The 24,976-nt window shown below is 46.6% G+C and overlaps 2 protein-coding genes across 5 annotated transcripts; both read right to left on the bottom strand.

Annotated features, from left to right (window-relative positions):
• Positions 1-15: 15 nt before the first annotated feature.
• impg2a (interphotoreceptor matrix proteoglycan 2a) lies at positions 16-12,626 on the bottom strand. Its single transcript, XM_055504997.1, is given in 22 exon segments — positions 16-2,090; positions 2,346-2,425; positions 2,645-2,846; positions 2,919-3,107; positions 3,932-4,142; positions 4,490-4,709; positions 4,787-5,074; positions 5,162-5,940; positions 6,018-6,129; positions 7,087-7,130; positions 7,930-8,078; positions 8,986-9,006; positions 9,099-9,157; positions 9,786-9,866; positions 9,868-9,942; positions 10,025-10,086; positions 10,318-10,364; positions 10,831-10,863; positions 10,958-10,983; positions 11,059-11,225; positions 11,928-12,158; positions 12,257-12,626. Coding segments are annotated over 22 exon segments (3,198 nt in total). The 5' UTR covers positions 12,336-12,626; the 3' UTR covers positions 16-2,047.
• Positions 12,627-13,413: 787 nt separating this feature from the next.
• senp7 (SUMO specific peptidase 7) lies at positions 13,414-23,436 on the bottom strand. Of its 4 annotated transcripts, none has more exons than XM_029137323.2 (23): positions 23,304-23,436; positions 22,159-22,283; positions 21,570-21,635; positions 21,366-21,481; positions 20,409-20,657; positions 19,900-20,009; positions 19,531-19,637; positions 19,022-19,367; positions 18,609-18,772; positions 17,997-18,125; positions 17,871-17,904; positions 17,234-17,461; positions 16,705-17,147; positions 16,462-16,592; positions 16,257-16,373; positions 16,062-16,178; positions 15,790-15,885; positions 15,501-15,712; positions 15,362-15,408; positions 15,207-15,250; positions 15,058-15,126; positions 14,830-14,980; positions 13,414-14,747 (listed from the first exon to the last, which is right to left on the bottom strand). In XM_029137323.2, the coding sequence occupies exons 2-23, from the start codon at positions 22,213-22,215 to the stop codon at positions 14,610-14,612; spliced, it is 3,171 nt and encodes a 1,056-aa protein (XP_028993156.1). In that variant the 5' UTR covers positions 22,216-22,283; positions 23,304-23,436; the 3' UTR covers positions 13,414-14,609. The 4 variants fall into 4 exon arrangements, with proteins under 4 accessions (XP_028993156.1, XP_028993158.1, XP_028993157.1 ...); XM_029137325.2 differs by having other exon boundaries at positions 16,462-16,589; XM_029137324.2 differs by lacking the exon at positions 23,304-23,436 and adding an exon at positions 22,976-22,998.
• Between the last annotated feature and the right edge of the window lie 1,540 nt (positions 23,437-24,976).

Here is a 24,976-nt window from a genome sequence, read left to right as displayed (position 1 = left end):
CTGCATTTCATAGAAAACATTTTATTCTTTCCACACCTTTTATTTCTTTACAGTAGTTACACAGCTGCACAATGTGATAGCACTGTTCACAATGCTGAAACAATTATCAGTAAAAAACAACATCCTCACATGTTGGACCGCTTGAATCACGCGCGATTCAACGCTAACACACAAGCGCTATTAGCGCTACGCTACGCTAACATGACAGGAGCTGCTTGTCCAGCTGGCGGATGGAGGACGAGGACACGAAACTGCATCCAGACACGTAAAAAGCACGCATGTAAAAAATAGAAGATGAAAACTGTGAAAGGCATGATGCACGACGCTGACAGGAGCCGGTTTAGCGGTCTACAGCTAACGGATGAGGGGGGGGGTCACACAGTCTACACGTTACACTCAGCTGCAGCTCCGCCCGGGGAGCGAGAAGCACAACAAGTCCTTGGAGAAACGTACGAAAGCATCAAGTCGTCGTAGGAAACTTTCAGGTGGAGGATCAGGGCCGCAGCCAGCGGGGATCTGCCAGTGGCCTTGACTCCATCGCAGGAGACGCGGCCTGGTCGTCCTCCCGAGGAGCACATGTTGTTGCTTTTCCTCTCACTCGCATTACATGTGACAACTGGAAGCCGACGTTTGGACCGGGTCCCTGGGCCGCCCGCCTCCCAGCGTTTTTCCAGTGAAAACGTGTTTTCACTCGGTTCTGAGGGTTCGCGCTCACCGCCTTTCCCCCGTCGCCGCTCAGGCCTCGCCATACATTCACAAACACAGCCAAAGTCGTCGGGTTGATGGACGGAGGCTGAGAGATCCCCGTAAGAAAAGTAGCTGGAGAACCCTGATGACAGTGATGGATTTAGCTGCTTACTGGTGGAGATGAACAATAGATGGTTAGTCTCTGGACTAATGGCTGCTGGCTCCAGCTATAATATCACTCTCTGGCATAGGAGTTCGACCGTCTCATCTAATTCTCCACCAGCAGGGAAATAATCTATGGACCAAAATATATAAAATGTACCAAGATTACTTTTTGCCAAAAGTGGTTTAAAACTGTAAAAGATCATCACTTTGCAGGTCTATTTTAATGATAGCACCATGACTACACAACAGCAGAGCAGACTTTCTACTTGCTAACGGTCACATTATACACATTTACAGCTTCAAATTCTCCCCTTTAAGAGTGGACAGATGTGACGCGATGAAGCAAATCTGATTATTGTGCTATATTAGTGTGTGTCTGGCAACGTTTCAAGTAGCAGGATGCGGTCCAGGGTTTTCCCAAAGGGAGACGTCCAGCACGCGGGCATCAAGCTCGTCCCCTGATGTCCCGGCTGGCTCAGTCAAGAAAAGGCACAAAGGAAGATGGAAGAAGAGTCGACGGCAGTGTGGTCCAGACGGAGGGAACCGCAGACAGGAGGAACCTTCACCTCTGTAACTGTGAAACAGACAATGGATCAAATTTGACTGAATTTACACCTTGTTCTCTATATTAGCGACCCAAGCTTTAAAGGACGAGTTAAGCATTTTGGGAAAGATGAAGTTAGATGAAAGGTTAATACCACTAAGAAACTGGAGCTCGTAGCTACAGAATGGAGAAAGCAGGAAACACTGAGCCCGTGTCCAAAAGAAACCAATCCACACAAAAACTAAAACATGAAAACAACAATTCATCATCTTAGGAGATTTATGCTCTGGACCTTTTCTTGGCTTCACCAGTAACTTCCTGCCGTCTCCAGAGGTTTCCTGCTAAGTGCTGTTGGCAAATGGAGACGCACACGTGAGCCTCTGTAAAACATCAACTGGACGTGTTCCTCCGCTCCTTCGCCTCTCACCTCAAACGAAGGAGTGACGTGCGTGTAGGTGCGACACCAGCTAAATGATGGACAGGCGTGAGAACACACTCCTGTCACTGTGCAGCTCCAGGCGTGTCGTGCTGATCCTTGTCCACCGCATCATCAAAAGCACCTGGCAGGTTCTCTGTTTCTATTGAACTAGATTTATTGTTCTATGACTGGAGTACGGACGTTAGATGAAGTGGAAATACCTTGTTGTGCTTTTATGTCTGTATAGAAGAACTGTCTCTGCGAGTGTCCAGGACCCTGCAGCATAAAAGACACAAGTACAATATATCTCTGCACGTTAGCTTTTGTTTATAAGGCACAAATGTAATTCAAGCTAATGTGGCGTGAAGCATCTTGAAGCCAGATACAACCCAAACCATCGCAGGCTCCACTACGGAGGAACGTCTGTGTCTTTAAAAGATAAATGTGTCCCCCGCTGGGACTGGGCTTGAGATCTTCATCCCCCCGTCTCATAGTCATATACCCAGGTTTGTAAAAGCGAAAGGCACTCACGACTGATGCTGCCGCACAAAGTCTGCAAACTGCCGGTCCTTAGCGTAGAGTTCAATGATGCGTATCCGGTCTTGGATTTCCTGCGGTAACACATGATTTCAGCATTACATCACAGCAGATAGAGGCTAAACGGAACAGGCTGTGCTCTAATCAGAACATGACATTTTATAACGTCAGGATGCAGAAGCCAAGAACGATGTAGAACCTGAATGAGCGTGGAAACCAAACCAAGGCTCCGGCCCTAAAAGCTTTCACCCACAGAGCCGCTCCTAAAGCGCGACGCGTCGGCGGACACGCACCTCCTTGGTCAGTTCGCTGTTCTCGTAGATGTGCCGAATCTCCTCGCTGCTGAAGTCGGTGGAGGCCTCGGCGCTGGCGCTGCTGTAGACGGGAGGCTCGGGGTAGCGGCGGTAGTAGTGGCTGTAGCCTGTGGTGGCCTCGCTCTCGTACATGGGGTTGTATTTGGTGGCTCTCTCCAGCGATGGGAGGCTCTCTGCTCGCCTGAGGCGACGCAGAGGACAGAGGTCACGAGGAGGAAGCGGAGAGGGAGTGTAACAGTGTGACAGCGCTCACCGTATGGGGTCCTCAGACTCATCCTTGTCGTACTGGTCCCGTAGCGTCCGAGCGAGGAAGAAGATCACCCCCGAGGCCACCAACAGGAAGCCCGCCACCGACGTGATGGCTATGCCGACCACCAGCGGCTCGGACACGTACTCCTCGCAGTGCTCCCCTCGGTACCACCAGTTCTCCCCGACCCGACACCTGAGGCAGCGAACAGCAGGCGAGCACACGTTACAACAGGCCTCGGGTCTCACACCCCCGCTCCATCCAACGCCCCCTCCACCCCCGCCTGTGTTTTGCCTCCGCGCTGCCGCTGTGATCGCACTCCGCACGTGTCACCGAGCACCTCGCTTCTCTAACACGTCCGCCGTCTCGGCGGAGCAATGAAACGCTTTTAGCTGCGCCGGCGTGAAGTAAACAGCGATCCGGCATCATCTGGAGCTGTCTGCGCGGTGCGTGATGCGGTTGGCGAGCGTGAAACGAGGATCAGCGCGGCCTGGCAGCGGCTCGCGCGTCTGCGTATGCTCATCGCTCTCATACAGCAGCCTGAGAGGAGCCAGGAGACGCTCCTGTCGCTGATTAGGACGACTGGCACAACATCACACACGTCCCACACACGTCCCCAACGCCTGTCTCCACATGGAAACTTGTGAAAAGACACTTAAAACACACACACACACACAACAGGATCTGTTTGTGACTATTACAAACAGGATCCGAGGGATTCCAGGGCGCACAAATAAAAATAAATGAATGAATACATGAGTTCTTCAAGCCTGAACATATGATACTTGTTGCTTTCCTTCATTTACAGTACATGCAAAGCCTCAGGATGTAATAAATAAACAGTGTCGTATAAAGTCTTTATTCAATTAAACCAGATTTTACCTCCCAAGTATCTGGAGTCACATTTCTAATTAGTTCTTTAACAAATAGAGCTCTTGCCTCCAGCTAGAAGTGTAGCAACCCTGTAAAATCTGTTTAGCATTACAGACGATGCGTCGCTTCCCTTCATGCCAACCCACCTGCAGATGGCTCCCTGGCCGGGGATGATGTCACATTTGCCGTCGTTCAGGCAGAAGTCCGTCTGCAGCTCGCAGATGCTCTGGCAGGGCAGGCCATCCACGCTAAAGTAGCCGGCGTTGCACACGCACTCAGCCTCCCCCGTCCACTTGTTGACTTTACACTCGGCGTACTCGTTGCAGGCCTGGAACTTACACGGGTCGGCCTGGTCGCCTGGACGTGGAGCACAGAGGCGTTAGCCAGGGTTAGCTTAGGTTAGCCAGGGTTAGCTTAGTTTAGCCAGGGTTAGCTTAGTTTAGCCAGGCTTAGCAAAGCTTAGCCAGGGTTAGCTTATGTTAGCCAGGGTTAGCTTAGTTTAGCCAGGGTTATCTTAGCTCAGCCAGGGTTAGCTTAATTTAGCCAGGGTTATCTTAGCTCAGCCAGGGTTAGCTTAATTTAGCCAGGGTTATCTTAGCTCAGCCAGGGTTAGCTTAATTTAGCCAGGGTTATCTTAGCTTAGTTTAGCCAGTCTTAGGTTAAGAACTCCTCCCAGACATCAAGCCGCTCCAGCGGGCACCTACCTGACTCCACATCCAGTGAGTACTTGTCGATGGCCAGGTTCATGGTCTGGTAAGCCGTGTTGCAGAAGTCCTCCAGGATCAGGTAGACTGTGGTGGTAACGCCGCGGGCCACCGGCTTCCCAAACTTCATCCGGCTGTTGACCACGATGCTCCCGTTCCTGAAGTTCAGAATCTCCAGGTTCTCAAAGTGGCTCAGGTTGGACTGCAGGTAGGGCACAAGCTGGGAGGAGATAGATTGGTTTTACACCTCAACAGCGCAAAGGTGAGAATCTGCATCAGCAAACGCGAGAGGCTCACCAGCTCCAGAAAGCGCTGCTCCAGAGCTTTGTACTCTGGAGAGCTCTTGTTAAACAGGTCGTCCGAGAAGATCATGTTGGTGACCCTCAGGCTGAAGAACACCATCAGTGCTCGACCAGGGTTCACGGGCATGGCGATGCTGGCCTGGTCTGTGCCATGGGCCACGCCAACGGGGAATCCGGTGCTGCCCTCCTCTGTGTGGTTAATGAAGCCGTAACCGTACTGAATCCCATCGAAGCCCTGGTCTGCAGTGCTGGAGTCGTCCAGGCCTTCGTTAGTGGTCTGGATCTGGAGGAACGGAGTTAGTTTGTCTTACTGAGCAGTAAATGAATGAAATAAATGATGAGGAGAAGCCAGGGATCTGCGTCGTCCTACCTCCACCACCGAAGGCATGATGACGTCCAGTCCGCCCTCGGACACGAGGCCAGCATCAGAGACGCGAGTGACAGGCTTCTCCGGAGACCCGGTGCTGGGTTGGGTCGGGCCCACAGAATCTGCCACGGGTGGTTCGGGTTCCTCCGTGTTCACAAGTAGGATCTTGTCCTCCGTGAGATCCTCTGTTGAGATCGCTGGCGGATGCGTGGCCTCGTTCCCCACAGCAGGAACTCCAGGAGCTTCTGCCTCTTCAGGCTTTGCTGTTTCCTGCACACCTTCTTCAAATAGGGATTCATCAACATTTTCAGATGGAAGAATCAGGTTTATCTGTGCTTCGTCCTCATCTGCAGGCGGAACATCTGACAGGTTTGAGTCTCCAGCCGTCTCCTCATCAACAGTAAGAGTTATTCCTGCCACGTCTGGCTCTGACGCTTCACTCGCTGCATCTACGGCCTCTGGAGGCTGGACTGGAGCAGGCAAGCCGTTCGCTTCGGCCTCAGATGCAGCCGCTGCGTCGGTGTGGACGTCTTCTGCCACCGGCCCACTCTCCTCCGGAGGGACGTCCTCCTCTGCTGCGGCCGGGGTCGGCTGACGCGGGTCCTCCAGGTCGTCCGTGCCGGAGCCCGAGGCCTCGACCTGCACCGGCGGCTCAGGCAGCGTGAGGTCGTCTGGCAGCTCAGGGGAGGGAGGTTCTGCTGGACGTTCTTCGGGGAGGACGTTTTCTACAGCAGGAGTCTGCGCGGTGTCCTCCAGCAGCAGGCCCTCCTCTTCAAAGCCTGCTGCAGCAAAGAATAGGATCAAGTACAAATTGAGCCTCCAAATAAAAGATGTGTCTGTGATTGGGGCTGAAACTCACTGCCAGCTTCAGGGGCGTCGGTGATCAGGACAGGAGCAGGAGCTGCAACGGTGCTCTCCTCCAGAACGATGACCTCATTCTCTGCCATCGTCGCCACGTGGCTTCCAGGAGGCTGTGAAGCAGCGTCGTGTTCTTTTATTTATGACTTTAAATTCACCCGTCAGTTCATCTAAGCGTCGACTGAACTATGGAAGCCACTTTTTGTGGCGTGCGGCGGCTTCAAGCCTGAACCGGGGCAGAAGAAGTGCTTGGATGGCACCGCAGCCCCTTCTGCCCCCTTCCTGTAAATCAGTCACGACTGAGTGAGCCAAGCGTTTCCACATCATGGAGTCCAGTTAGTAACTCGGTGGGAAGAGCCGTAAAAGCGAACAAGCAGACGCGCCTGACGCGAGCCAAACTGTGATTATCACCTAACAGCACAGGCGACCGCATGACAGCGCGCTTTATGTGGCGATGCTCCTCTAAATAAACCCGACTCGCTGCAGTCAAGTGTTCGCTCCAGAATAGCACCGGATTATTAGAGCGCGGGCCAAGCTAATCCTCGGAGCTCATCCCCAACCTGCCGGACGCCCTCAGCAGCCGGTTTCAGGCAGCGGCGCAGCATCGCGCTGCAACTGTCAGTGCTGTGTGGAGCCACGAGCGAGAGAGAGAGAGAGAGGGAATGAGAGAGAGAGAGGGAATGAGAGAGAGAGAAAAAGGGAGAGAGGGAGAGGGAGTGAGAGAGAGAGAGAGAGAGAGAGAGTAAGAAAAAGAGGAGTGAGAGAGAGTGAGAGAGAGAGAGAGAGACAAAGGGGGGGAGAGAGAGAGAGAGAGAGAGAGAGAGAGAGAGAGAGAGAGAGAGAGAGAGAGAGAGAGAGGAGAGAACCGGAGAGAGAGACGAGGAGTCGAGAGTGGAGAGGGGAGTGGACGGGGAGAGAGCAAGAAAAGTGCGTGAGAGGGCGAGGAGAGAGCAGAGATAGCGGGGGGGGAGAGAGAGAGAGAGTGAGAGAGAGAGAGAGAGAGAGAGAGAGAGAGAGAGAGAGAGAGAGAGAGAGGGCGCCTGTGTCTGTGGAGGTGACTCGTTACTCACCGTTGGTCCATCTGCAGCGCTGACAGCTCCAGGGATCTCAGACGCTGTGGAACCAGAGGAGAAACAAATATTAAAGCAAAATCACACACACAAAAAGAGAAAAAGCTGCTAAATGGCCTAAATAATTCTGCCAGAGTTGTCACAATCCCTTTAACAGCTTCAGCACTTCAGGGATGAATACACACAAATCGGAGCAACGCTCTGGGGTGCAGCTAACTGCAGTGGACCAGGGCTAGAAGCGCCTCCAGCGCCTCACGTCAGCCGCTCTGGTTTAACACGATGGGGGAGAGAACTCACAGGACGAGGAGCTGTTAAAGACATTATCACACCCTTCGTTTTCACACTCCATCTTTCTGGAACGGGGCTGCGGAGCAGAGTAGGAGCTCCGAGCTGACCTACTTCACGTTGCAGCTGGAGGCCTGCGGCTCGAGGCCTCGGGAGCTGGAGATGGAGGTGAGGACGAGGCGTTTCGAGCGCTAGCGCTGAGGCCGCGGTGCCGCCAAAATAAAGGAACACCGAATCCCGTGGGCTCGTGTTTCGCGGCCTCTTCGCCGAATTCTCGCTCGCAGACCATTTAATGACAAGGATTTGACGATTGCACAGATAAATACACAGCTCCTGCAACGGCTGAGTCTATTATTAAAAAGCATCTCGTTTTAACTCGAAAATTCGCATAAATATGCGTCTGCCGTTCTTTACAAATGAGAACCAGATGAGGCCATTAAAGCCCTGGAATTTTCTGGGCTGGAGCGAAGGTTAAATCACCGCTGAGTCCCCTGTGTGTTTATTTGATGTGACATTTGGAGGAGAGCCGCTGAACGAGCGCGCTCCCGCCCGCCTTACCGCCGCGCGGGGCCTCCGGCGTCGGCAGCGCCGTGACCTGGACCTCCACCTGGTGCGACTGCAGGATCAGGTAGTCCAGCTGCTCCGTGCTCACCCCGGAGGCGTCCACCACCACGGTGACGGCACAGTCCACCACCACGCCGTCCAGCCTGGAGGCAGGAAGACATGGAATGCACCACAGGCCCAGTTCATCCGTTTTATCCTTCATCCTCACTTCATCCAACACGTCGTAAACACATGTTTCCTGAATGAGCCGCAAGCCGTTTTCTAAGAAGCTGAGACTCACAGGAGTTATTAAAGCTGCAGAGTCAGCACGGTGATCGGTGTCATTCTAACAAACGTGGGACTGGCACAAAAGGCTCCAGACTGCGGGGAAAGGCATCTGTGGTGGCAGCACCGCTCTGACCCAGTTAGTGGGCGTCTGGCAGGCAGCGGAGCACGTGCAGGGGCCACAGTGGGCCCCGGCCATGAGGACGTCTCATTTTTCACCCCCATTAGCTTCACACATACAGAGGCAGCCAGATATAACTGCTCCTGCTGTGGAAACCGCAATACCATGAATACCAAGGCGGTTAGCGAAAGCACGCACAATGGATGGGTGTAAATGTATTATTCGCTGCAGCTGATGTATGGATGTTTGTGAACAGACGCCGGGCGACTCTTTACCGGTAAACATGTGCACATTCCAGCCTCCTCAGTGTCTCTTGACCTCTGACCCCGGCCTTCTGCATCCTGCCCCCAGAGGCTGCTTGGCGCGGGTCACAAAGCCTCCCTAATCGTCTCTATAGAAGCGCATCTGCTCTGGGTCGGACCCATCCTGATCCCACTTAACAGGTGAGCGGCCGCACTAAGACCATTAACACAACTACTGGCACACTTCACACGTGCCCACGCTCACAGGTAAACACAGCGCGCCACGCAGGTGACGCCGCACACACTCCCAGGACCCGGGAAGGGAACGGTTGATTGGGATCTGTGGGCTTAAACACTACGTGGGACGGGGAGAGTCATTCAAGGTCGGGGCTACACAGCTTGTACTGAAGACTCAGGACTCACCCCTGGGCGTCTTTCGAGGGCCTTAAAATAGCAAGAAGACACTGTTGAACCTGAGCTCTACAGCTTTATAGTCTGAGAGCAGCTGTTTGGTCCAGATTGCGACTGAGACTCACCTGAAGTCCAGCACAGACACACTCTTGAATCCAAGAAGCCCCTCCAGAGCCTCCTCTATCTGCAAAGACAGTCAGGTGTCACGTCGACTCGCAGGGAGGTCTGAGCAGCTTGGCTTCTACCACACGGGCCGTTCTGCAGATTCACTGACCCGGTTCATTTAATCCACCAGAGGAGGAGGATGTTTGCGGTTCTTAAAGGCCCTTTGTCTCTTTTCCTCCTCCTTAAAGAGCTTGGGGCCCTGTCCTCCCCTACACTGCACTCCCTCGACACAGACATCAATCTGCTCTAGAGCCTGTGTGTGGGTCTGTGTGGAGGCCTTCAGATGGTTTGAGTGTAGTAGACCTCCACAGAAAAATAAAAAGCCAGCCACGAAGCCAGGTGTTTGATTATGATGTTGTTATTTACAGGATGCGTTGGCGTATCTTGCTAAAAGGCACCGAATTTACAACTATGTGTAAAACAATCAAATCCTCACTCTGAAGGGTTTTTTTTCTATCCCCAAGGCACGTTATAAATCTGAATTTCCAAAACACGGAGCGCATGAGCACATAAAACCTGTGTTTTCTGAAACTCCTCTGGTGTTAAAGTGTGCGTTATTAAAACCAACAACGCATCCATCACAGGCCGTAAAGCAGCAGCCAGGCGGCAGGGGGCCGTAAAGCAGCCGGGCTGAGCCGCACGCCCACCTTTTCAGCCAGCCGCCTGCTGAGCGCCTGGTAGTGGACGCTGGCCGGGTCCTCCAGGTCGTCGCTGTAAAGCTCTCCCACTCAGGAGGATGCTCAGCTCCACCACCTGCTCCAGCGCCGCAGGCGTCGGAGGCGGCGCCGCGATGTCGTTGTCCAGCTGAAGCGCGAGGATGACACACGGGAGCGTTGTAACTCAGGCACCAGTCATTAAATGCTTTATATTAGTGTGCGGTACTCACCACACTCTCCTCCACTTTCGGGACAATGGGGGCCGCCTTCTCCGCCTCCTCTTCTTTGGCTGCTGAAGATTGAGAGCAAGCGCACAAAAAAGTCTGTTCATTTCAAGTGGACGTGATCTTAAACCTTTGGCAGGTGCAGTGATTCCTGATGGTCGTGTGGATTAGACGGCCCTGACCCCGAGGACTGAATGTCAGGCTCAGCTGGCCGGAAGCCAGTACACAGACACACACAGTGCATGGAAAGCTAGAAAACACTAGGCAGTAAGAGCTAAGGCATCGTTAACGTCACTGACCCAGATCAGGAGCCTTCACAGCTTCAGAGGTGTCTGGTGTCGGAATGCTGTAAAACAGCAGAATGTTGTTTTTAAAAGTGGTGTCCCAATATATAAAGATCAAAAAAATGAAAAGTGGTGACACACTTTACAGAGGGAGGCAAATGGAAGGACAGGATTTAAACAATAAAGCTGGGACAAATTTGTGTGATCATATGTTAAACTAAATTAAAGAAAACATATTTATTATTTATGAATAAATTTATTTTACATATATTTTTTTTGTTTTTTTTATTGCATACTAATAGATAATGTATATAAATTAAATTAAATTAAATTAAATTAAATTAAATTAAATTAAATTAAATTAAATTAAATTAAATTAAATTAAATTAAATTAAATTAAAATTTTTTTTACCCTTTTTATGTCCAGCTAGGGATCTATTTTCCTTTACGTTTTATGAGCATGACCATATGTGTAAGTACTGAGAGGGAATATGAACAGGTAAGGTTGAAGCGATTTGACAACCTTACCTGCACATATGTTGCCAGGACCTGGTGGGCTCACTACAGATGGAGGGAAGAATGGCACATGACAGACTTAATGAGATGACAGACGTGTGAGTCGGTGGCGACGGGGGGAGCTGAGAATGTGTTTTACCTTTTAGAGCCTGGCGGCGACATTCTCTGAAAGCAGAACACACACAGGCATCAGGAGCACGTCTCGCCGCGAACGGCCCAGTGCAGCACTGCTCCACCAACCTTTTTAACCAGAGCCTGGTGCTCCTCCGACCGGCTGAAGTAGCTGCCGATGTCCTGTGCCGTTATGGCGCCTTCCTGGCACCGGCTCATCCAGTTCTGGTACTCGTCCTGTCCTGGAAGTCGGTCCCAGAAGATCTTGAACGCCTCCCATATGGTCTCCTGGCAAACTGGTCAGACCAAAGACAGTTAACTTCCTTTTAAAGTAAAAGGTTTTACCACATCTATTATGGGCTTTTTTGCTCAGATGGGAATTAGGAGCATTACTGGGTTCATCCATGCACTGACGGAGCTTTTGCAGAAATATGTTATGATATTAAAGCTCTGACAACACTATTAGCAACACTCTAACTTAGTAACTGTCTCACTGAGTTAGAGCTTATAAGCAGCTACAGTAGAGTGAACTGCATTCAGCCTGTGTGCAGATGGTTTGAACTGAGCTGAGGCCTGCGAGTTCAACCCCGTCTTTGCCAGTTTGATCAGCCTGCACTAACTAACACACATGAACCTTCTCCTGGACTGCAGGTGTGCACGCTGCATTGTGGATGATGTAGGCTTCACATAAAAAATAAATCAATAAAAAGGTTCTTTTCTTATTCACCAGCAATGACATGTATAGAAGCAAAGGTTTCTGCAGGACTAGATGCCTCTGGGTTAAGCTGTAGAGGCTTCTACTTGAAGTAGACAACAGTCGGTTTAATTGCAAATCTCATAAGACCTAATTGCTGCGGGTGTCCGCGCAGATGCCAGCTGATGTTCTCCTGCTTGACCGCAGAGGATTCCTTGATGTAAGCGCGGCAAAGATTAACACCCGGGCCGGACAATTACAGCGACTCGTAGCGAACATCCAGAACACACAGGGACGGTCTTACCTCTGAGATGAAAGTAGCTCACATGGTTTGCGACAACCTGCTGAGCGCTTTCCTGAGCACACAGTTTGACCCCACTGGGGAGGAGGATGTTTCGTTTCCGTCGTGATAGAGCGGCGTGGCCTTCATGGGATCTTCTGACTTCAGAAACTCGAACGATGTGTGGAAACGCCACAGGTTCCTGACTGTAAGGCAGCCTCAGGTCTCCCATAGAGGAACCTTCCAGCGTTGCACCTGGTGAACCATAATAATGTAACCCATAATAATATAACAAAGTAGGAAACTCTGCATTGGGCAAATAGTGGATTATGCAAGTTACCTATGATACATACCTGTCTTTATGTCCACAAATATGATAACAAAACTAAGTAGAAGAGAATAGAAAACACACTTCCAGGACGCAACGCTCATGTTAAATCCCTGGTTGAGTTTAAATCCGTGGAAAAGGATCAAGCAAACATGTACTTCTCAGGTCAAGCAACAACAGCGTGAACAACTTCTCACAAGTTTGCATAGCTCAGAATTCGACAAGGGCAAAAAAAGAAAAACATAAAGAAGTAACAGAACCAAGTCCAGAAAACTCCTGACAACACCATCGCATGCGAGCGGCACACTCTGCCTGCAGGAGAGGCGTGTCCCACGGAGAGGACAGATCCTGGCTCAGGTACGAGGGCAGATGGCTGACGGAGATAGGGGGATTTTTTAATGCCCCCTAATCCTGTTTCCTTTAAGCCTTTCACAGCGGCTTGCCAAGAAGTTACTGGAGGCGGACTGGGAAGGGAGGGTGCTTAGTGTGGAGGAAAGATGGGCAGGGGAGGTGACAAGGCCAGAGAGCAACAACAAGCAAAATCTAACCATGCATAGAGAAAGGCATTAGTTTACTGAGTCTTAGTGGGGATTTATTGGCCTTTTAAATATACTGCTGCACCCTGACACTCATCTAAGCAATGACACAGAATCAAATCAATGCATTGGCTAAGATGATCGAATATCTATAACTTGTGCCATATAGTACAAATTCCCTCACTCATGCTCAAAAACACCAGAAGTGATGCTTTTGGGAGCTGGGGTGTTGAGCTTCAAAGCTGCACCAATCCTCTCAGCAAACAAATATTGACAACACCGAGAGTTATAGGCTTAGTCTAAACATGACCTCCGACCTCAAATTCTTCCCATGGGATTTAACCAGTTTTAAAGGCGGAATCTGCCTATTCTTGTCTTTAAGTAGGCGTCTTACGTATGCGCAAGTGAAGAAGGGTGAAAGTGATGCGAGCGAAATGGTGAAGAACAGACGTAGAAGAGGGAATAAGTGTATGAACACGGGAAAAGCTAGAATATAAACACCAGGATGTTACAAATGCATTTATACTAAATGTTTGTGTCACCCTGTTGAAATACAGTGGTTTCATGTGTTTTATGTGGATTTGTGCCCTTAAAAGATCAATATCTCACATGTCTGCACAAAGAAAACGTCTCAGAGCACACTGGCTTCAAAAGGCATCAACTCATTGTATTGCAGACATTCAGAAACATGTCAGATGTCACACTCAGAACGATCAAAAATCAAAGCAGAATAAACAGCGAAGTAACAGTTTGGTCTAGAATTTTAATAAACTACTGACACCAAGCCCAGTTTGGAATCAGCTTGTGTCATTCATCCAACATAATGTATAAAAATGGTCAAACTGCTAAAAGGAGAAGCTGGAACAAGAACTGAGGAACCTATAAGAACAGTCCCACGAGAAGAATGTAGGCAGCAGAAATGATGGACTTAATGCGTGTTCACCTTTGAGAGAACGCTGTTACACATGCAAATGTCTGGACACTCCTGAACGTTTAGATTTTCCTAATATGTACTAATATTCTTATCAATTCCTCAATATAATTTCTGTAATCTCACTGTTCTAAATCACTGATTTGACATCTTCGAATGTTCTTCGAACATGTATTTTATGCAAACATCAAGAACAGCAGCAGCGTTCCAATAGTGGTTTACAGTGTATGATGAAGCCAGAAAAACAAATCCACAGAGGTATAAACAGTTTAGCTGTGCTGAAAAGAGCAGACGAGAAACTGCCTGGCTTCCCGTTTCCCACTGGGAAGCTAAAAGGACGACTGTAAGTTAGGCACCGAGTGACCAAATAACTTATCTAACGATGAACCAAACATCAGAGGTCGGTCGTTTTAGCTTCTAGCATAGACATATTTAAAATGAAATGCTTAAAATCTATAAACAAGAAGATTAGCATGTTTTTTAAACTCTGTCTGGGCTCTTATCTAGTAAAAAATAAAAAGGGGGAAAACCAAGACGTGGTAAGGAAATGTACTGTTGCACATATGAATAATATTATACGACTCCACCTAGAAATGTAAAGTCCTTTGATAAAATCTATTGTATTACAAATAAAACAATGAAGGGTCTTGGTGTGAACAATGAACCTGAACCTGTCTCAGAAAACTGTGGCGGGCTTTATAGAAGTTAATTGTTTTAAAATTAATGATGCCGTCACATTCCTTCAGAGAACCCACGGACAGTCAATGGTTCACAAGGTTTGTTCAAGTTAATGCACAAAACAACAAAAACTAATCAAATAAAATAAAAACTTTTCAGTTCACAATGTCTGTTGCTCAGTATGAGCAGTGATAATTTCTGCAGGAACGTGATGAACTGAGCAGCAGAGGCCTCTATTCGTCTTCGTGCAGGTTCTGATGTCTGTAAAGGTTCAGCACCAGATCTCTGATTTTGTCGCGTTTCCGGCGAACCTTCTGCCGCGGAAACCATCGTTCTAGATGCAGAGGGAGGTCAAAGTGCACCACAGGGTCCTGAGGACAAGATGAGGCATTACACAGTTAGTGGAGCCTTTAAATCCAGATCAGCAGCGCCTTTAAAGACTTTGGTCGTTACCTCCAAAAAGCTCTCGACATATTGCAGCAGGTAGAGGCCGCAGTCGCTGGTGTTGTCCTGAAGGGGAACTAGGCAGTGAGAGCTTCTCATCTGATCAGGACCAAACTCCCGCGATGAGCCTCGGCGCACCTCCCATTCGGACTGCAAATACCTGAGAGACCGATACGCATCAGCTTCCATGAGGACACTTACAGCCAGGCGGGCGCATTAGGAGGGGGTCACACTTACTCCCACAGCAGTTTAACGACTCGCTCGTGGAGAGAAAGCTTGAGGGAATCCATGATGAGAATGCACGGCCTGCAGAGCGGAGAGACAGCTGCGTTCAAACCCCAGGAAACAAACAAAGCAGTCACGGGAGACTGTTTGAGCACACTCACCTTTTGCAAACAGCTTTTCTCTGGCAGGTCTTCTCTGTACAGTTCTACAAAATGAGGGAAATAGACTTAGACGGTTTGACAGTATAAATATTAATTGCATGAATTGTATGAGAGAGAGGAAAAAAAGACTCAAAGAACATCTTATAGTTTCTTACTACTTGACCAGGTGGTGGGTCTTTGGAAGATTCTTCTAGAGGATTTTCTAAAACATCAAAGCAAGATTACAACATTATACAGATATGCTCATATGGGTGTGTTTCACGAAGCAACGCTGCATCGTTCAGGCAAACCGACCTGTCTGGGTGTCCATACCATCGCTGTGGTCTAATGAAATCTGCATCTCTGAGTTACCACTAGGGCTTTTTGATCCGTGGGCCTCGTCTTGATCCGCTAGCCCTCCTGCTCCACCATCACACTTCTCTCCCTGTGAATCTGGGCTAGTCCAGGCCTCCACCTTTGGCTCAGTCAGCCCAGGGAAGCAAATGACGACTAAATACCAGTGAGCCCTACACAGACAAACATCACAAGGTCATAAGTAATGTAATGACTCAAAACTATACACCGAACTTATTTAATCACTCACTCCTGATTGACGGGCACAAACAGAAAGTCCTTATCGAAGATGTCCACGTGGCGAGTCCAAGTCTTCACCCGTTGGTGTCGCCTCTGCCTCTGACAACTGTGAGCACACAAAAGAATGTTTCACAACACCTCAACAAACAAGTGAATTTAGAGTAAGACAGGACGATTACTGAGTGGGTTTTAGGTTCTTTGCATTAGCAGTTAAATTGATTCCGTAATGCTTTAAAAATGGATCCAGACTGTTACATGATACATGTCGTGGGCGCTACATACGAGTCACTCGTGGTTCCTTCGCTGGCATTGTCCCTTCGTGTCAGCTGCTTGTAGAAGAAGCTGCTGAATATGTGGGATCGCTTGGCCACAGCAGCCGAGGCGTTCTGCAGGAGGTATCTAGTTATAAAACACACTCAGTCAAACACTGATCTCTTCCTCACAGGCATGGCCATTCTGAAGCTTGTTGTTACGTACTTAAGATAAAAATCAATGATAACATCATTAAGGAACTGCCCGCTGTCAAGGCACTGCAGGTCCTCCATTGTTACGGTTATGCCTCCTTTTAGTGGTGGAGGAGGAAACTGAATCAGCCTAAAAAATAACGAGGAGTCAGCTCAGAGGAGATCTTAGACATGAATCTGACCACCACTATATGAGATAATGTACAGCTCGTCCTTGCCTGCGCGTCAGTCCCTGATGTTTAAACTTAGTCCAGTTGGAACCGGGTTTACACAGAGACACGTGGTAGCATCCTTTGGTTCTTCGATGGCACAACGTGTACACATTGGTGGGCTCCTCCTTTTTCTTCTGCTAGAGCAAGAAGTACATTCAACTTATCACAATTTTAGTTTATTCAATTTTAGTGTTTAAACTAGACGCTAAAATACTAAAAAGAAACGGGCCACAAGAATAATGTGCCAACCTCAGAGGGATGTTCCTGCTCCTCTTCAGTCTCATCTTCATCTGGATCGAGTTTAGCAATAGTGTCCGGTTGTGGCGCGATCTCCAGCTCTGGTGCCGTCGCCTCATGTGGCTCAATTTCTATTTCTGTTTGTGCAATGTCGATTTTGTCCATTTCAAATACATTTGGTTCTTCCTGATCTTTGTTGTGTCCAGGGTCGCACACATCCAGACCCAGCAAAGACAACAGGCTAGTGTCCAGTCCGGTTCTTCTAATGAGATCTATGCTCTCGTCAAGGCTAAGAACAGGATTGCTGACATCTCCCCAATGGTTTAAATGGGGAATGAAAGGTTCAGGTGATGCACTGTTGAGACAGTCAATGTCCAGTAGCGAGCGAAATAAAGCTCCCTCCATTCCCTCCAGAGGATCCTTCAGACTCAGCAAGATGAAGGGGCTCGCCTTGCCTGTTACAGGAAAAGTGAGGAGAGAGAGTCACAAAGATCCAAACGCTGAACATGTAGCTGAAGGATGAAGCTCCCAGCAGCCCTACCTGTGTGTATGGGTTCGTCTTGGTTGGTGCACAGCTTGTAGAGGTCTTGCTGTATAGTGGCGGCAGCATTTTCGGACACATAAAGCAGCAGAATAGCAGCGGGGGAAGGCTCCTCGTCTCCCCTGAAGTGAAGCTGCTGGGCCTCCATTTCCTCCTGCTCCCAAACACTGTAGCGCCTCAGCTCTTTGCGCGCAAAGCTTAATGTTCCCTCCGCACAGCCAGTAATGTCTGGAAAAACAATACGATCTGGTTTAAGAATAATGTCTTAGACAACAGGGAAGCCTGTGTGACCACAAGCAGGAAATCCTAACGTTTCTGAAGGCTAAACTCAAGGTTTACAAATATGTTTTCACACACACAACCAAGAAAAAAATCTCATTCCTTGAAGATAAGACTTCAGAGGCTCAGAAGTCAAGTACACCAGGGCATTGAGGGTCTAATCCAAGAACACACACACACTTTACTATCTGAAATAGATCACTAAGCTGGAGAGGGTGCTGCACAGACACTATGAGTAGTACTAGATGCTACGGGGTCAGTTTATACAACTGGGGCAAAGTTCAGAGACATGACGAAACCCTGCGACCAGTTACACTCGCCTGTCACTGGTTAAAAACTAAACTACCCACAGCGTTACCTTTTAGTGGGATGCTGATTTTTTCGTCTCCAATCTGAAAGGAAAATAACAAAGTATGCTTAGTTTCCTGAAAACTGATATGAATGCAGGATGCGATAAGAACCGCTCTTTGGTTTTACTGATTACCATGATTTGGCCTTTGGCTTTGCCTCGGTAAGCGCCACAGTGCAGGCTGGAGAAGGCGATGCCCATGAAATAGTCGCTATCGATGGGGGCAGGGGAGGCAGGGAGGTCATGTATAACGATATGCAGCACCTGCAACAAACACACAATTTACTAGTAGTATGACTGAAAGCAAGATCTGCTGACACATCTAAATGTTTATATTATTATAACCCCAACACAAAAAAGTTTAAAAAGTCCATTCAGGCTCCATCTAATGGTAGATTGAGGAGTAACACTGAAGGTAACACCATTAATATACTGGAAAGGTACCTTGTAATAAAAACTGTTCAAAAAGCACATTTTCAAATATTGATATAACCACAATTTTCCACCAGCTGTATTCCAGTTAAATGGCCCATCCTTCATTTTGTACAGTACTGTCCTGTTCATTTGATTAGCAGGTGGTAAGCAGGACGTCCTGGGGTGAAGTTAAACCGTAGGCCTCTGCATGAGGTCTCTAAAACACAATCTGCGCATTACCTCAGCTGAATTCAGAGACATGTGCCCAACAGAATGTCAAAACAAAGGCTTTTGAAATCATCTTTACGATGTAACCAGACACACTCTGCCAACCTTCATGTCTTGCATGTCGGTAGCTTCTGGCTGCTCGGCCACACATTCCCGAGAGGCCTGTCCCTGTAATTCAGTGTCTTCCAGCGTCAGCGTCAGTGTGTGGACCTCTGAGCTGCAGTACTCAGGAATGGCACCACTCTCCTCATCGTCACTGGAAAGCACGACTGAAAGACAAAACAAATGTGGTAATCAGTAGTTTGGTTAAAACACAAACATACATGTCCCTATTTGACACCACAGGCAGGGGGTGTAATGGGCTTTGAAGCACAGCAAGGACGTTAGTAATCCTATAAAAGGCAGAGGACATTCTGGAAAAACAAAATTCAGAAAATGCTAAAGGTGCGGGAAATTGATGTCTTAAGTTGTGATGCACTGAAGATGATCTGATCCCGTCCACTGTTTTTTGTACTCACTTGGTTCAGGGGGGCTGGTGTTGGTGGTGCTATCCTGTTTATGCGATAAACTTCTCCGGGGACTGCTAGTGTTGTCTCCAGCCTCTAAAGTTTGGCTGATCATTGGGATTACGATTTCTGTCCTGGCATCTTCGCCCACAGTGAACTGTACAATGCTGCGGTCCCCGTTCTCCAAATATCTGTTGTCGCCACCATCGTTGCCGTCACCATCTTCCACACAAACGTGTGCAGGGAATGCCCCTTCGTTTCTCCCACCTTCTCCACTGAGGCGAAGCACACTCCCACGGTTGCGTTTGGGGCTTCCTGTTCCATTGCACTGGACATCTGAATCCTTCCGCTTCCGCTTCTGTTAAAAAAGCAGACATGAACAACTCATAAAACAGAGTTATGTTAAAGTATGAGTATTAGTAGCTACTTAGATCTGTAATTTTATGATTAAGGCAACAATTAAAGCAAGATCCTTGTCTAAAGTTCAGGTTGAATCATTGACTGTGATTGGAAGCACAAACCAAATTGTGTTGTACGTCTTTTGCAGAATCTATGGTTTCTGGCGATGGCACAACCTCACAACCTTTTATATCCTCTGCATGTTCCCAGCTTACTGATAACCCGCAATCTGTATCAGACAAAAGAAACAAAAATGTGTTGAAACAAAAATAAAATATATACTACAGGCCTTCAGAATAAGGGTGGACACTGCTACAGAAAGTCAGTTTAAACAGAAAATGACTTGCTGTATGTCATGAAGCCGTTTATTATGACATAAAGCCTACGCACTGTCTGAGTGCAGCTTAACATGACACAGTTCAACAGTGTTAGTGAGCAGGACTGCATCCGTAACTAAACAGTAGGTCTGAATACTTCATGCGTTCACCCACCTACAACCTCAGCGACTTTGCTGTCTTCTTCCGACTCCTTGCCTACTGTTATCGTCTCAATTTCCTCCTTGTCTGCATCATCGACCATCTGTAACTTTTTCCTGGTTCGTCTTGTAAAAATGTGAAGAAAGGACACCATGTTTTCCTTATGCATGTTTTACTTATTTTCAGAAAAAACACATGTGGCGAAATGAACCTTTATATACTCATACTTAAAATGTACTCAGTGATACTCAAAATAGCCAAGGCAACTAAACATTTGGAAGCAAATCCCAAAATACAACTTTGAATCAGAATCTCAAGTTGTAAAATCTTTATGTAAAATAAAATCTCTAGGGTTCCTGCCTGGAAAATACAGAGAGCGAAGGGTGCTAATAATCAAAACCACTGGAGCAGAAGAGGCTCCGGTGGCTATTTTGACACAATGTATTATTATTATTATTATTATTATTATTATTATGAAAACTTTTCCAAAATCATTGAAGTATTTCCTAACAGGGTCTACCCACCTTGGGGAAGGCAAGGGGGTGGTCTTCTGGTTGTGTTTAGGGTCATTCTTAGGTTCACTATGCTCCAGGTCATTCTTAGACCTCATCTCTCTGCTGATCAGAGGTTCCTCTTTGGGCCGGCCACTTTCTCTCCTTGTACTCGTCACTCTTCTCCTGTTTGTCGGTGTTTGCCTCAGTTTTATCCTCTCCAAGTAAGTCTTGCCCTGCTCTGTCTTTAGGACATCTGTTAGGATCAGACAGGGCTTCCTCCTACAGGATACAACAGAGAGAGGACTATTTACAACCCTCCTATAGCAATGTGTTCTCATGGTTAACATGATGACCCATCAAGATATTCTTATTTATGGCTCATCTACTATGGCAGGTCTCAAAGGGAGGAACCAGCTAGTGCAGATAAGCCGCATGTGGAGTTCTGATAAGATGACTCATAACAAATGTTTACTTTAACTCAAACTCCTGTGCAAAATAAACCCCCTACTCAAACTTGTGGTTTGACTTGACAGGGTTAACACAAACACAGGTTGCTCTAAAGTTGTACAGACATCAGTTAAAACCTATAACAAATGTTCCTGGGCTGTTACTAGGCAAATATTTAGCTGTTTCAATCCTAATAAATTAGTCATTTAGTAAGATTAAAAATGACAAAGTCATTATGGTTTTGAAAAATACATGTTTAATGTACTCATTCTAATAATAAGTTACTGGGAGTGTATTACATAGACCACTAGATTCAAAATGTACATGTGAAGCTAATTGAAAATCCAACTGAGACTATCATACTGAGGGCAAGGACCCCATCTTGTGTGAGTTCAAGGAACTGCACAGAACTCCACCGTGAATTAAAATAAATACGACCAGGTATTTTCATTTTGTAATGAAAAAATTAAAATCACTGTTTAAACACAATAAAAAGAAAAATGCAGAGCAAATCACAATTCCCTGCCTGTGCCTGATTACCTGGCCATTTCCAGAGTGACCACCGTTGCACCATTGTGGCCCAAAAGCACAGAACGCTTTTTAGGCGGTGTGTCATTTTGTTTGACTTTGCAACCTGCAATTGCTGTCCAGGACACCTGATGAAAGGAAGAACATTCTGTGAGAAGAAGCAGCAAATATTTCCGCACTCAGTGGGTTTCACATAAACCTAGAATGTTGCTGTACCTGTCTTTCTAACTTCCCACACTCTGGTGAAATACATGCTTTGGGGATTATGAGTGGGTTTTCCATCTAAAATTTACAGAGTTGTTAGTGAACTGATTTACATGTAACAGCCACATGCTCAAGAACTGTTAAAAAGACATGCAACTGAAAGTCAGTGTGTCACATGCCCTGTAAATAATGTTAATTAGACAAATGAAAACAAATAGTGTTGCAAAGTGTTTTTGTATGATCTTGATAAATGGAACATGAAAACGTACATGAAAGTGCAGCATAGAAACAGCAACGCTTTGATTATGCAAACATATGCTGATTGCAACTGCACATGCTCAGATTGCCCTGACCTTGTTCTTATTATAAAAGCACATTCTGCTGAATTTAGCAACACTGCTTCAAATAGAGTAATCACAGCCCAGACAAGAGCAATCACACAGTTCCAGATAGAATCCAGCTAGGTTTCAGCATAATTATGGCAGCAGCTACCAAAGACAAGCACCTTTACAGTCTCTTGGCAAAACAAGGGGCAAATCCTGCTGCCCACGAGTTAAAACAAATGCAAGGAAAATCATATGAAGCCAGGATCCATACTTACCAATTTATCCTTGTCTACAGTAAACGGAAGAATTAAGGCTCTTCTTCGCTCCATCATGGTCTTCAGTTTGGTAAGGCACAGCTATAGCAGGGGTTTGGCTGTCACAAGCCCTGTCAGGTCAATCTCTGTGTGATAAGAAAAGTAGAAGTAAATGCAACGTACCAAAATAGCGTAACGCCTATAAAGTGATCCTATACTGGTGGGAACATAGTTTTTTTTCCAGGTAACAAGTATTTACACATGTTCAGCAGAACATTAGGGCTCCATTTGCAACTTGATATTTCTTATCCGTTTGTCTGGAAGTGACTGGTTTGTTGTTATGATGAAAGGTCAACCAGTCATGAAGAAACGGCTGTGGCTTCCTCAAATGTAATGTTGTGTTTTATCTAAAACCCCTAATTTTACAAATAAACAGAACAAACATTAAGTAAAAACACACACCAGGGAGTCTGTGGCCTTTCTTCGTCGATTTGATTCATTTTTACTAGAAACTATTAATGAACCACTAAATTAGATGGCCAGTGCTCCTTAAAGTGGAGATTTATTTATTCAGACAAAACACTAACACAGTGGTTTTAAATTCTAGCAAACAAAGAAGCACTGGTGGAGAAACAAACTAGTAAATTCCCAACGGAAACAAACCCACAAAAGATCGCACATCTTCCGCCGGATGTGTGTCGTTAATGTACCACGGCAAAGTTAAGTGAATAGAATCAGGCACCATTGCAATATTGGACAACATTCAACGTGTTTTCAACCAAATAGATGTAAAGTACAAATTGAGGGAAGAGTCAATCAAACGAGTCAATGTACGAACCGGCAGCTCAGCAGAACGTGTCTTTTTGTTGCTAAAGCTCGTGTTTACGTTGAACAAACTGCACGTGTAGAGCGTCTTATGCTGTATTCTGCTCATCTACACCCACGCCAACCACGTGTTCGATGTGAACGTCGTTCTAGTTTCAAGCGGATGGGCACCACTACAAACAACACAAAGTGCCAGTCTCGGTTTGCTACCGCTAGCAATCAGTGCTAGCCACGTTAAAGCTACCTTATCCATGCTAAACGTAGACGACCTGCAGCTGACCCTGGATCAGGACTTCACTCTACATTAGTACAGAAAATATGAGAGGAAACAAACAAACTACCTCAGCGCAAACGCCTCCACCATCAACTTGCACCACATCTTGCTTTGTAGGAACCTGCAAACAGGGCCGTCAGTAATTTCTTGTAACATCCGGTGTCCACCGGAAGTGGACGCCAGAAAATAATTACTGAAAACACAACGATGGGATAAAGAGTTCCAGGACAGGGTGGACTAATATACAATAATATATTATATCAGAGGTTATGTCATTGTTTATATTGTGACTTGATGTTGACCAATCCTACAAACATAACAATAGAACCTCGTTTCTAAAATTATTTCAGTTTTATTATAATTAGAAGACCTGAAGTGAGAAGCTCTTCTGAGGTCATGTGAGTATTTGTGTTGAAGTCCGGATTCTCATTAGGTCAAGTAAAGAGGTGGATTTTTTCTCTGGTGCTTATGATACAAATTTTGTAATTGCAACAAAGAGTGTTAGAAACCATTAACCTTTGTCACAATATGATACTTTTATTTTGATCCAATGCTTTTACTTTTGTTTTCCACACTCACCATGACTAAGCAATGTTCTGCTGGCAAGTTAAGGCACTGGTGAACAATGGCTGAATTACCTGCAGGGAAAGTGTTCCCATCACAATTTAATAGTGTTAAACATTAAATTGCACTACATTTAACCTTTTTAAAGAAATGTATAAACTTGAAAAATCATATTCATAACTTGAATAAACATTAATGATAGTTTGTAAGTTTCTGTTTCATATTTATGTAAGATCTGGATGGAGTTAGATCATAATCTAAGCTCTCTGCTTCTGTTCTTTTGTGGCAAGATGAGTTTCAATCATTTTTAAAAGCATAATTGGAAAAATGAAAAAAAATATGCAAATTTCTTGGTCATATTTTTGTCTTTATTTGTTGATACAGCAGCAAAACATCAGGCTTACTAGGCCCCTAGACAGAGGTTTGGGAGTACGCCGTCAAACACTGCAGTATATCCTGTAATTTAAAACATTTTCAAAGAAAACATGTTGCAAAACCAAATACATCAGTAACAGAAAGATGTGAACTTTATTTAACCGTGTAAGTGCAGAGCCCAGAGAACTAATTAGCTCTGTGTTGTGTTGTTGTTAGTTGTTACTGTTTGAATTCCTGCTGTGGTTAATTAACATGTTTGCTTTGACAAAGGTCTAAACAAAGGCCCCTGAGAGCAGAATGGACACTGGAATGACAACCGCTGGAATAAAAATATGTATATTTTCTTACTTGCTTACTTATAATATTAGCACACTGTTTTTGTAAACTTTAGTTGGTGACATTATCCACTAAAGTGACCACAATGCCAGTGTCCAGGGTGACCTTTAACGTCAAGAGCCGCATTTTGTGACCGGTGTCACAGAGGATGAGCCAGAGGCTACTGCCCCCCCGACACCCTCTTCAGATCCCAACATCAGTGCAGCTCCATTTTCTGTGGATTCATGTCTTTCACCTAAGAACAAAATAAAAACCCGCTGAATTAAAACCTGTGGTACCTAACCAGTAAAGGTTTGATTTTAGTTTTAAGCCATGAAATACATTACGCACTGAACTATAGCAAACACATCTGTAGTAGTGACGACAGTCTTCAGAGGTACTGTTTTCAGCTGTCATACCTGTAGAACTATGTGTTGCGGTAATGGACCTCTCCTGCTGCGCTCTCTCAGCAATGGAGGCCCGAAT

Source organism: Betta splendens, chromosome 21, assembly GCF_900634795.4.
Source record: "Betta splendens chromosome 21, fBetSpl5.4, whole genome shotgun sequence".
Classification (NCBI taxonomy): domain Eukaryota; kingdom Metazoa; phylum Chordata; class Actinopteri; order Anabantiformes; family Osphronemidae; genus Betta; species Betta splendens.
Note: the sequence above shows the minus strand (reverse complement) of the source record. Positions and strands in the feature narration are given on the sequence as shown.

Excerpts from the sequence above, each read along its gene's own strand:
- senp7 (XM_029137323.2), bottom strand. The coding sequence starts at position 22,215 with ATGATGGAGCGAAGAAGAGCCTTAATTCTTCCGTTTACTGTAGACAAG. Across the intron at positions 17,905-17,996 it reads AAGCCAAAGGCCAAATCATG|ATTGGAGACGAAAAAATCAG; the intron begins GTAATCAGTAAA and ends TTTTCCTTTCAG. Across the intron at positions 15,251-15,361 it reads ACCCACCACCTGGTCAAGTA|AACTGTACAGAGAAGACCTG; the intron begins GTAAGAAACTAT and ends CTCATTTTGTAG.